Here is a 12,476-nt window from a genome sequence, read left to right as displayed (position 1 = left end):
TCCTTGTATGAGCAGCCCCCAAGAGGGCGCTATAGGCTACTTCTCGAGAGAATTGGTTGGCCTTGGTGGTTCGGGCAGTTGACTCACCGGTGGGTAGTAGGCCTTAAACAGGCCTCCTCGGAGGTGAGTCCCAACATTGTGGGTCATGCTTTAATGCCGCTACAGGTAGCTAGCCGTACTAGGCCTCCTGTGGGTGGGCCCAATAGTTACATTGGTGTAGTATGGTTCCCAACAGTGTTCCTTTGTAGCAGAATTGACTTGCTATCAGCTAGTAGGCCCAACCGGGCCTCCCTGATAGGCGAGTCCCCAGCTGGCTGGCCTTAGCAGGCCGCCTTGGAACTGTCACCCGGACTCAGCTACCAGTTGCTATCAGGTAGTAGGCCCCTCAGGCATCCCTGAGGGTGAATTCCCACTGAAGATGGTTATCAGGTAGTAGGCCTCACCAGGCCTCCCTGAAGAGACAAGCCCAAGGACGGGCAACTGGACAGCTAGCCTGGCTTACTATCGGGTAGCAGTAAAAAGCTCCCAGATATTATGGCTGTCAGGTAGTAGGCCTCACCAGGCCTCCCTGAAAACGAGTTCCCACATGCTGTGATTATCAGGTAGCAGGCCTCACCAGGCCTCCCTGAGGGTGAGTTCCCCACGTACTATCGCTATCAGGTAGTAGGCCTCTCTAGGCCTCCCTGTAGGTGACCACATACTGTTGCTATCAGGTAGTAGGCCTTACCAGGCCTCCCTGAAGGTGAGTTCCCACAGACTGTAGCAATCAGGTAGTAGGCCTCACCAGGCCTCCCTGAAGGTGAGCTCCCCACATACTGTGGTTGTAAGGTAGCAGGCCTCACCAGGCCTCCCTGAAGGTGAGCTCCCCACATACTGTGGTTGTAAGGTAGCAGGCCTCACCGGGCCTCCCTGAAGGTGAGCTCCCCACATACTGTGGTTGTAGGGTAGCAGGCCTCACCGGGCCTCCCTGAAGGTGAGTTCCCACATACTGTGGTTATCAGGTAGTAGGCCTCTCTAGGCCTCCCTGTGGGTGACCACATACTGTTGCTATCAGGTAGTAGGCCTTACCAGGCCTCCCTGAAGGTGAGTTCCCACAGACTGTAGCAATCAGGTAGTAGGCCTCACCAGGCCTCCCTGAAGGTGAGCTCCCCACATACTGTGGTTGTAAGGTAGCAGGCCTCACCAGGCCTCCCTGAAGGTGAGCTCCCCACATACTGTGGTTGTAAGGTAGCAGGCCTCACCAGGCCTCCCTGAAGGTGAGCTCCCCACATACTGTGGTTATCAGGTAGTAGGCCTCTCCGGGCCTCCCTGTAATGTTTCTCTAATGGTGCTGGGTTTATGAAGCTAGTGGCCTCTTGCTATCAGTTTCAGCTAGCCTTAATAGGCAGCTGCTGAGGGCGAGCTTGCGCCCTGGCTCGCTAAAGTGTTTATTCTCTGCTATTTGTTCCCTCCTGGAACCTTTCCTGCCTACAGCCTGGTTTGCCTACCAGGCAGACCTTGTGCTCCCCTCACTGAGGTTCTCTATGAGCATGCGGCTTCCTGAGTCTGGTCAGACGGTCGTAGGCCTCTTGTGAGGCCTCCCGGTTAGATCAGCCATTAGGCCTTCACAGGCCTCCTCAGTGTTTGCAAACACTGGGTTGATCCATGGATCGAGTAGAGAAACTCCTCTCGCTAGCAAGGGTCATAAAGCACTATGCTGAGTCATACTCTCCGGGATATCCCGTCTCTGAGATCCGGGCCGAGTGGTTCACTGCCAGCGTCGCAGTCCCTCGGGTTGGATGCCTTACTTAAGGTTTTTTCCAGAGGCTCTGTCTTCGGACAGACAGGAAGTGGCCAGACTAAGTGTCTATGTATCTGACGCCAGGTCAGGCCGTCCTGGTGGCATATCGGGGTGAGTACGTTCCCCTGAATAGTGACTGGCTGGGGTTCCTTCGGATTCCCTAGCCACATTCCCTAGAAGGGGCCCCTTCTAATTGAAGTTGTGGTCCTAGGCCTTTGAGCAGGCCCAGGTAGGCTTTCATTTAACTATGTTTATGGAGGTTTTCCTGTTAGGCTTATAGCTTGGGCTATGACCGTAGGGAATGCTGTCACTGACAGCCCAGTGTGACCTGAGGGTGAGTGGTTCTAGCATTTCATTTGAATTTGCTGGTTCGGACAGTTGTCACTGCCTGAGGGCATGCACTCCCCTCAGCATGGCGGCGTGGGTATATCGTTCCCCATAACGTCGATGACGTATTGTTGAGTTCCCTTCGAAAGGGAACGTCTCAGGTTACAAATGTAACCTTTGTTCCCTGAGAACAGGGAACGAGACAATACGTCTCCCTGCCATGCCTCGGGGCTTGCCTGCCGTACAGTCCCTTCAGACGATAAGGTGATTTGTCATGTTTGCAAGGCGCCCTTATATACTTCCAGGTCGCACGTTAATCATTCACGCTAATGATTCACGGGCTGTCGCCGGTCAATGTGATTGACGTGATTTGATAGTGATTTCAGACACCTGTCACGCCTGAGGCGTTCCCCATAACGTCGATGACGTATTGTCTCGTTCCCTGTTCTCAGGGAACAAAGGTTACATTTGTAACCTGAGACGATTTGATATATTATAAATAACACATAATTATTATATATGACAATATTGGTTCCTTTGTCATCTAATCATTTAGACAAGGCACTGACTAGTCAATTTTAAAATATGGTTTTTCAGAAAAAATGAAAATGTGGACATTTTAGTATCTAGCACATAGTGGCCTCATTGTCATATCCATATAAGAACAGTGACATTTTGAAGAAGGAGCGGATTTGCCTTTTCCTCATTCAATGTTCACACTTCACATTCAGTCGATACAAATCCATTAAGCTCGGCTTAAAAATACCAATACCAATGCTCAGATAGCAAGAGTACGCAAAAGGCTCTGAAGAATTGTGTTATTAGTGGAATATAGATAGACTTTTTCAAAATGCCAGTATGCCAGAGAGCACAGTGTAGATAATTGTCAGCATTACACCCCGAATGTTGGCAAGCCAAACCAAAACAGTGTTTGCACATAATGAGACAATATTTCTTGAGTAACCCGTCATACATTTTCCACTGGCCTCAAACCAAGCCAAGGCTGTACTTGATCTCTGGTACAATTGGCAGGCTCGCTTCCATTCAAATCCCAAAAGTAATATGCCCCTATGGCACGCGTAACACAATGAAACTTGGCTGACCTCAGCTCACTGTAACCAATTACGGGCGAGATCTACATCACATGCTTACGTTGTGTGCTATAAAGCAAACATAAGCTGCTCAGAGACCATGTTATTAGGGTCCTGCATGATGATTATTTTCCATAAACATATCAAATTCACTCATATTCTGAGTATCAGTGCTGATGTTCAGGGTTTGGAAACAACTTACATGTTTCAACAGCCATTTTAATGTCCCAAGAGACCTCTGGAAGACTTAAACATACAACTAAAGAACCAAAGAAACATGAAGCCGGTGTAAAACACTGATCTACAGATATCTGGATTCCTAGATGGGAATATTCCCATAATATACTGCAGCAATGTTCCTGGAATACCTTCCCAGAATGTTTAGGTACCCACATACTTTTGGCTGTATAGTTTATCTGAGACATCAGTTGTGGCTATGAAATAAAGTCTAGTTTTGACAGACTGATGAATTGAACTCATCTTGAGGTCTGGGGGCAAATTCATCTTCATCCCAACAAAAAAAAAAACATTATACAAACAGACTGACATAATTACAGTATGGGCAAAGAGCCAGATGTCTACATCTTTAAACTTGAATAAAAGCAGTTTCAAATGTTTATGTATTTGTCAGTTTGAAAATGTGATTTCAAAATGTTTAAAGTCCCCCTGTAGTCAATAATTGTATCCCTTAAAACTCATCTTTGATCACCAAAATGAAATATTCAAAAGTTTTTCACTTGAAAAAAAAAATCATGCCATAAAATAGCTTGAATGTAACTCTACACCCTTGCCTCATTTAGAATACGCGGTTCTATGAATATGCAAATTAGCCCCGCCTCCACTCACTCGCACCAGCTCAGAGATCCACTCGTTGACGATCACACGTTGACCTGTTTGGTTACAAGGTAGTTTGTGACGTCAGAAACACCAGCGATTTCAAACCGCGTTTTTGAGACTGTCTTTGGTTCACTGCAGTTTTAAAGAGAAAATACTCAGCAATGGTGTTGACTTATGAATTTGCACATGGTTTTTCTTAAAGCCAATTAAAAACACCACAGACATAAACAACATTAAAAGCTTGATTTTCACCAAAGGGGGAATTTAACTATTAACTTGATCAATGATCCATCAGTTTATTTTATTTCAAATACCCAGTCCCTCAGAGGGTAGAGATTCAACTGAGCAACCTAACCACTTGTTAAAATCTCCCAGAATTCCCATCTCCACCTCATCAGGAAATACAATGACAGCTTTACACTTAGGTATGATGGCGTAGAGAGAAAATTGCGAAGTTTCAGAGCTGAAGTTTGACTGACAGGTGAAGCATGACTTACCGGAGTCTCTTGTAGTATTGCTTGACCTTCTCCAGAGATCCAGCATTGATTTGGGCCTGATATTCCTCTACTGACACATTTTCTCTGTAATAATATCCCTCCATGCTCTCCAAGGCTATGAAAGAAAAATTACATTATTCAGACATTTAGCTATGTGTATTAGTTACATTATTTTGTAAAAAAAAGAAGTTGAGGCGATAACTGGCTCCACTTTAAAAGAGCACAATTCAGCAATTTTTGGCACGCTTTAGGCTAACTATGTCCATTCAAACACATCGTACCCTGGGTGAACAGGACGGGGTAGATTTTGAAGCTACCACCGTGTCTTAGTCTCTGGGGTAACTGCTGGAAGTAGAACGCCTCCAGGTAAAAACAGACCTTCAAAGCCTGCCGTGTGCCCTCGACTTGGTATGAGATGGGCATATCTGGAGAAAAAGACACAAAGCCATCAGCATGATGGAGTCAGAGGATTTATTAATAAAATATTTCATGCAAACATACTGTTTCCAAGTGACTTTTTGAATACAGAAGCTAATAATTCATACACTGCCACTATTGTAAGTATTAACAATGTAATAATTATGATTTAATCATATGAAATTACAGATTATATAATAACAGTTTATATTTGATATAAAGTTATATTAAAAATACAAAAAAATGTATATAAATATATAAATAAATGTTTGATATACACAAGTTTGGAAACCTTTGGATGCTTAAAAATGTTTACATCACATTAATATGGACACGTTGCACTAATAGTTATCAACAGAAAGTGTCCAAATACTTTATGAAAAACACTCATAATTTTAATAGAAAAATATATTTACTGGTTTCTCATTGTGAACAAAAAACAAAACATATTTTGTGTGATATAAATTTAATACAAATACCAATTGTATTAAAAGACATAAATACATTTTAAGTGTGGTTTAGGTGGTAATACCTTTTTAGGGACATTGGAAACATACAGTAAATATACTAGTAAATTTAGCTTAGATTATTTCCTGTTCAAAAAGGAAGTTGCTTCTTCCAAGAGTACTCACTGGCAACAAGAGGCTCTCCTTCAAACTGTCGGAAGTAAAAGCTGACCTTCTCCAGGTCCATGAGAGCAACTTGTGTATCTTCTAGGATGGCCTGCTCATCAGTCTAAAGACAAAATAACACAGAAAGTACAAAACCATTACTATGTCCTCTTGAATATGTGTGAAAACATGTGTTCAATGGGTGGGGGTATGTGGTATGCTTAGGTATAGATGCAAAATACAATTATAGTTTCGTGTGGCAGACGCACTAAAAAGAAGAAGCAGAGAGATTCATCTTTTCTTCATCCTCTGCTCTATTCGTTCTCTACTTCATCTTCTGCCTGCGTACACACAGTATGCCCAAAGCTGCAGATGAAACCACATACAAATCTGAACAAGTTTGGTGTGACAATTGCAGGACCAGTCCTCACGCATCTGAAAGCGACACCTCTGTCTGATACGTGGGCTGACTCTCTCGAAGATTCCCAAGTGCCAGATGCCACAATCCTTTCATCTGGGGGCCTACAAAAGCTGCCAAGCGATATCATGTCAAGAAATTACCTTCGGGTTGCTCGCTGCCGCTGCTCTCCTTCCCCTGAGTGTGTTCGGGGGTGGAGGGGGAAGAGCGGCAATGCTGCGGAGATGAGACTAAAGTCTCAAACGCTGGGAATCTTCATTTTACATGTAGGTTTAGACTCTGCGGCAACTAAGTCAGACTACATGCTTGATTTAAACCTGTCTTTCGTGACATGCATCTAAAACTCACGCTGCATGTCTTTACATTCCTCAAATAAAACAGTTACTACCCAGCTAACAGGGAAAATTCTCAGAACGGCAAGGTTCTCTCAAAGTAATGAACAAACATTCTTCCAATATCATTAAAAGAACATTTGCTCTAAGTTATCTGGTCTTGAATTACATTCTCAAAATGCACGTTCTTAGAACATATGTTTGCTAGCTGGGTTTTTCACAATGTTCTGTTTGTGTCTGACTGAAGATGACAGAAAGTCATACAGGTTTGGAATGACATGAAGTGTAAGTAAATAATCTCAGAAGTATTCCATTAAATATGAACAGCAAGCGAAATAATCGTCTCTTATATCCTTCGGCTGAAAAGCATTCACATTCTACCCCTGTCATAAAGTGACTCTGGGTGCAAATAAATCTTTCACATAAAGAACATCCCCAGGCACACAAATAAAGAAATGTAATCCTCTGGCCTCAATCACAGCCAGGTGAAATCTGATCTGGAATCGAAGCCAGAGACAGAAACACTTTACAAGACATGATAATCCTGCATTATCCCCTGGTCTGTCGGGATGCCCGCAGATTGTGTAAATTGCCAGTGTTTGGGAGAACACTCATGGCTACAGTCATCAATTCAATAAGACAGCCAACTCCACTGAGTCACAATACACAGACGTGGATCTGACCTTGCAGCTGGTCGCGGTAAACAAAAAAGCAGATGTAATCTGCAGGGAGAAGGACAAACAAATGAAGAAAGTAGCTCAGGGATGCTGTCGTTCTCTCCACACAGTTTTCTGTTAAATGAAGAGTTATCTAACTCATTAAGGCGAGACACGGCAGGCAAAAACATAGGTTTTTTTTCACTGGTCAATTTTGAGATTTCGGGATATTTGTCTTCAAAAACATGTCTTCTTTCAGACTTGTGGTGAAAAAAAGTCCGAAATACACATTTAGGTCTCTATTTTACTACACTTTGTCTGTTTGCGTCTGTAGATTTCTCATAAATTCATCAAAAGTTGGCGTTGTAAATCATCCGTTGCTCCGCGATCACGATCTGCACCCTGTCATCACACACACCGTTAGAAAGCTCTCTCTCTCTTGTACAATGTTGTCGGATCCAAATATGGTCATTTCCTTTTTATCAGCAACCAATCGTGAAAGTAAAAGGGCGCAAATGCGCAATCTCATTGGCTGATGCTAAATCTTTAAAGCCCGTTTTCTCAAAATGACTGTTCTCTCATACTCAAAGTCCGAAATCTCCACTTCGGTAGCACCCATATACACCAAACTTTCCAGTCTTGTACCTAGTTATATTATGAAGACATTTACAGAGGGATTTGTAAATATATTATTCCTAGCCCGATTTATATAACATTTTATTCCAAAAAACATGGCAAAAATCTTTTTTTTAAGGCTATTGACAGTATATTCTGATTTATAGGATAACAAAAGTAGATATCCATAAATCCCTCTGTAATTTTTTTCCCATCTAATATGTGAACACAATGAAAAAATAATTTTGAACCTGGCTTTATCCAATACTCAGATTTCATTTTTTGAAATATATGTAAATTAGCACATATTTAAGTAGATAATGCCTAATTTGCATATTTAAACATTAAATTACAGAAAACTTGTAATACATTTTTTTCTCATCTTAATGTAGGTAATCAACTGGGAAAGTTTCATGGTGATATCTGCTAGTTAAAAAAATTACCCTATTCACCTGTAGTGTCTCGCCTTAAATTCGTAAAATAATGAACTTTAGGGCAGCTGTTAAGTAGAAGCTAGGCTCTTTCCTTATCCTCACAGCCATTAAAATAAATCCTCAGAACAACCATACTGCATCAGACTTTGAAATCAAAATGTTTTATATATATTATATATACATAGCAGTTTTTTTTCTTGCAATTCAATAAATTCCTGTCACTTGATTCAAATTCAGATCAAAACAAAAAACAAAACAAAACAAAACAAAACAAAACGTTTTGGCTTTTTCTTAAGGACGCCGAAGCATGGAAGTGGGCTTGTGTTTGGTTACGCACTTCATTCCACCAGGCATTGTTAGTTTTTCTTGTTTTTCTTGATTAAAATTCAATAGATCAATTGAAATTAAGATATAAATTAGACAAAACGAAGTACTACAATCAAACGTATAAAGTGGTCAAAAATCTTCCCTGACCCACTCCATATCTCCCAACATATTGAATCCAATCCATTTCCATTCCCTTTATAACGTATTAAATTTTCTATATTTTCTTTCTTAATTTTTAGATTAAATTCAAACAAAACATAAACAAAAAATATTATGATATTGTAACAAAAATATGAAACCAAATACATTTTCTTAAATGGCTTCAAACAAAACAAAACAAAAAATGCAGGGAAAACCCCCGAAAAACAAAGCTTTAAAATAAAACAAAATAAAACAAAATTTAAAACACTTCAATTGAAACAGAAATGTAATTCTTAAATGCTATTAGCACATTGCCATTATTGTAATTAATACATTTTCTTATTATTTTTAACATTATTAAGTATTTATTGTTTGTATGTCTTTTATTATGTATTTGTTGACATCGTTTTATAAACTCCTTATAATTCACATCACTCTGATTGCTTATTGCTTTAACAACTATATCTCACAGGCTATGCATCAGACACAAAACACCTTAATGCTGTAACTAAGAAGGCTGTGATAAATCCAACTGGATTTTGACACATTCGAGTGCCATTCATGGCCTTCGGTCAAAAATATATCCAACTCAAAGGAGGATGTCAGACTAGAAAGGCTGGTGAGGCTTATTTTTAAAGCCCACTGACCGTGGCAGGTACTCACCAAGTTTGGGGAGAGCAGGGATTGGAAATGGAACAGAAGACCAGCGGAGGAGATCTGCTCCAGCCAGCGGCGACTGGCTTCCTGACTTTCGCTCTCAGAGCCGAGAGCTTGATTTAACACAGCCAACAACTGCTCTGAGAAAGAGCAAACCGCCGCCACCAGACTCTGACTGAACACCATATCCCTCCTCAGCTGAATCTCTGAGTCTGAGGAAAGAGAAAAACGGTCAAATTAGCATAATGTAGTGGTAAATCTAAGCCATTAGCTGTTTTGTATGGTCATTCCTGGGTAAACTATGCCTTTAGAGCCATCTCGTTCAAAATTAATAAATCTTCTCAAATTATATTTTATTTTTAGTCTTCACATTATGTTTTGTGTTCAGAGACTAAAATCAGAACCAGTCGTGGATAGGGCAGGTGGAGCCCCACCAAAATATTCATCATAACATAGACCTCTAAACTGAACCAATAATAAATTGTACAGCATTCTGTAACAAATATTTTCGGATTTTCTAGACTATTTTGAGTCGTAAGATATATTAAAATTGAGCGTATGGCTTCGGCAGGCATGTATTATGATACGGGTGCCTGAGCCGCCGTCAGCTCTACAGCGCCCCACAATTTTCCAATGTAAATCTGTGGTGAAAAATGGAACTGCAGCGCGCTCTATTTGAAAGCCATTGGGGAAGATTTCAGACTACCCTGCTTATTTTCACTACGCATGTCTGTCAATCTACATTAGGACGCCACCCTCAGGCTGACATCTGACAAAAGTGTGTCTGCATGTGTTCAGCGATTAGAAAAAAAAGCTTATAAAATGTTTATCATAAACTAGCGCTAAGACCCAGAATCTGCCCTACCTAAATTTACGCTCAGAAGCCGCAACAGATCAGAACACAAGAGTGCTGACAAATGATCTGAAGACATATTAAAAAATCGTATCACTTCCCAATGAACCTAAAACACATTAGACAGCATAACAAAAGGCTGCTCATTTTTCCCTGCCAAATGTATTTAATTTAGCTGCATTTTCTAGTCATAACCTTGAAAAACTATGTCTTTATATTAAATTAAATTTCCTTAAGGGGATTGCAGATTTCTCTAAGGGCTCCGCTCATGTGGATAATTTTTCTCGAAGGATGCTGGGCTGCTGTTTGCAGGTGTATGAGAACTGCTGTGTGGAGAAATTCTCAATTCAGAGTCATTTATTCAGGGTGACCTCAAAAGACTGCCTACTGTTTGGTGTGACAGATTATTGTGCATAAGATATGAATAAAAGTGTGGTAAATGATGAATGTTCATTATGTGTCATGTATATTAATAGTATTTGAATACTATGCCGAATTTGCTTTAATCGACACCCACCTGTGTATTGCAGTAGGACCAACAGTAGCCGAGTTTTCACCTCTGAGAGAACATAAAAAGCAATGTCAATCATTAAATAAGTTCGCTTAATAAAAATCAGGACATGATCAGTCTCCATAGCTTCAGATTTAGCACATTTAAGTGAAGTGAAATGAAATAATGATAAATAAAATAAAATAAAAGTTTTGCCAAATTGATTGTAGCAATTCTGATTGTTATTAATAAAGAAAATATTTCATTTTCTGCTGTATATAGTGAAGTGAATAAGAAGGTTTTGCACTGAAATTCTACACAGAGAATTGGCACAACTCAACTGATAAAATAAATAAAATAAAAATAATAATGAAATAAAATAAAATAATTACAAAAAAATAATTACCCAATGCTAGTAAGATTTCAATTATTATTATTATTATTAATAAATTAAAGTTCCTGCTGTTATAGTCTTAAGCACACCAGATTGGACTGCACACTATAATGTTTATGTGTTGTTTATCCTGCAAATTCATCACATTTAGCACTTCCACACAGACACATACAGCAGCGTAAGGCAGTTAAATTGCAGGAGATTGCTTTTTCAGCCATTGCTGACAACTGACCTATGGGAGTTTATGCCAAATATTCACTCTCACCCCTCCATAAACTCACATTTAGCAGTGTGTGCTTGAAAAATTCCCTTCAACTTCTCTCGCGACTGCATCTAGCCCTATCAAGAGCTGCTTGAGTGGTTGTTTTTGGCCAGGATTTTACGTATGTGGTGTGTGTCTGTTTTGAAACCACTGACCTTCCGCAAACTTGGCTATGGTGTGTGTGAGAGCCTGAACACTGCTGGGCAGGTTCCACGGATCTTGCTTGACGTGAAGCCGCAGTTTCTTGGTGCAGTTGAGCTTGGGCTCCATGTCCTGGTGGAACTCTGTCCAAAAACAATCACAGGTTCATTGGAGTCAAACGTGCATGATAGTACATGGCCAACACTGACAGACTACTACTGAGGATTACACATTTACGCAACACACAAGACTCTGTGGAGTGGGATCAGAGTCTAGTGCTTTGAAAATATATGTTACCGTATATAGCTCCAATGACCTTAAAGTGGATGGCTCTGGCCGTAAAAGGTGTCAACGCTTGTTACCATGCTGATGATAAAAAGCTATGGACCAGTGACACACTTATGCCATTTCACACAAACACACACACACACACACACACACACACACACCTATCCGCTTCCTGCTCTGTTTGAGGAAAAGGAGGTAGGGTGAAATGGTTTTACATCATTCAAATAATTTCAGCGATTATATAATAATTTCCTTTGAGATGATGTAAAAAATTTCAAGAATTGATCTACCACACACAGAGAAACACAAGATCCACAACTGAGACAGTTGTCAGGGCCAGTGTAAAATCATGAAACTTTGAAATAAAACAGAATGGTACAGTATATGGCAGTGTTTTTTGTGCAAACAATTTTTATCTGTAGAATGAATGTTCAATATTATTATAGCACATAATAATATTGAACATATAACTATAAGTATAGGTAATTTAATATTAGTAATTAGTATGTATGGATACAAATGTATTGCATTTAAATAATAATAATACTTATTATTATTATTAATAATAATCAAAATAAAATATAAATATGCAGATACAGCAATACTGTATTTAAACATCAAGGTTTCAAATATTTAAATATTTCTGCATTTGCATATCCATACTGTGTGTGTGTATATATATATATATATATATATACACTCACCGGCCACTTTATTAGGTACACCTGTCCAACTGCTCGTTAACACTTAATTTCTAAGCAGCCAATCACATGGCGGCAACTCGATCCAGAGGAGAATGGCCAGACTGGTTCGAGCTGATAGAAGGGCAACAGTGACTGAAATAACCACTCGTTACAACCGAGGTATGCAGCAAAGCATTTGTGAAGCCACAACACGCACAACCTTGA

The 12,476-nt window shown here is 40.2% G+C and overlaps 1 protein-coding gene across 1 annotated transcript in view; it reads right to left on the bottom strand.

Annotated features, from left to right (window-relative positions):
- The window catches only part of prex2 (phosphatidylinositol-3,4,5-trisphosphate-dependent Rac exchange factor 2), a 155,553-nt gene that overhangs the window by 38,155 nt on the left and 104,922 nt on the right, over nt 1–12,476 (bottom strand). Inside the window, exons 30-35 of the mRNA XM_056248832.1 lie at nt 11,295–11,423; nt 10,511–10,552; nt 9,147–9,352; nt 5,582–5,684; nt 4,814–4,957; nt 4,533–4,647 (exon numbers count right to left, since the gene is read on the bottom strand). Coding sequence (XP_056104807.1) covers nt 4,533–4,647; nt 4,814–4,957; nt 5,582–5,684; nt 9,147–9,352; nt 10,511–10,552; nt 11,295–11,423 — 739 coding nt within the window. The remainder of the gene's footprint in view (nt 1–4,532; nt 4,648–4,813; nt 4,958–5,581; nt 5,685–9,146; nt 9,353–10,510; nt 10,553–11,294; nt 11,424–12,476) is intronic.

The sequence above is a fragment of the Rhinichthys klamathensis genome, unplaced genomic scaffold, assembly GCF_029890125.1.
Source record: "Rhinichthys klamathensis goyatoka isolate OS25496 unplaced genomic scaffold, OSU_Roscu_1.1 h1tg000059l_1, whole genome shotgun sequence".
NCBI lineage: Eukaryota > Metazoa > Chordata > Actinopteri > Cypriniformes > Leuciscidae > Rhinichthys > Rhinichthys klamathensis.
This window is presented reverse-complemented; position numbering and strand designations above follow the sequence as displayed.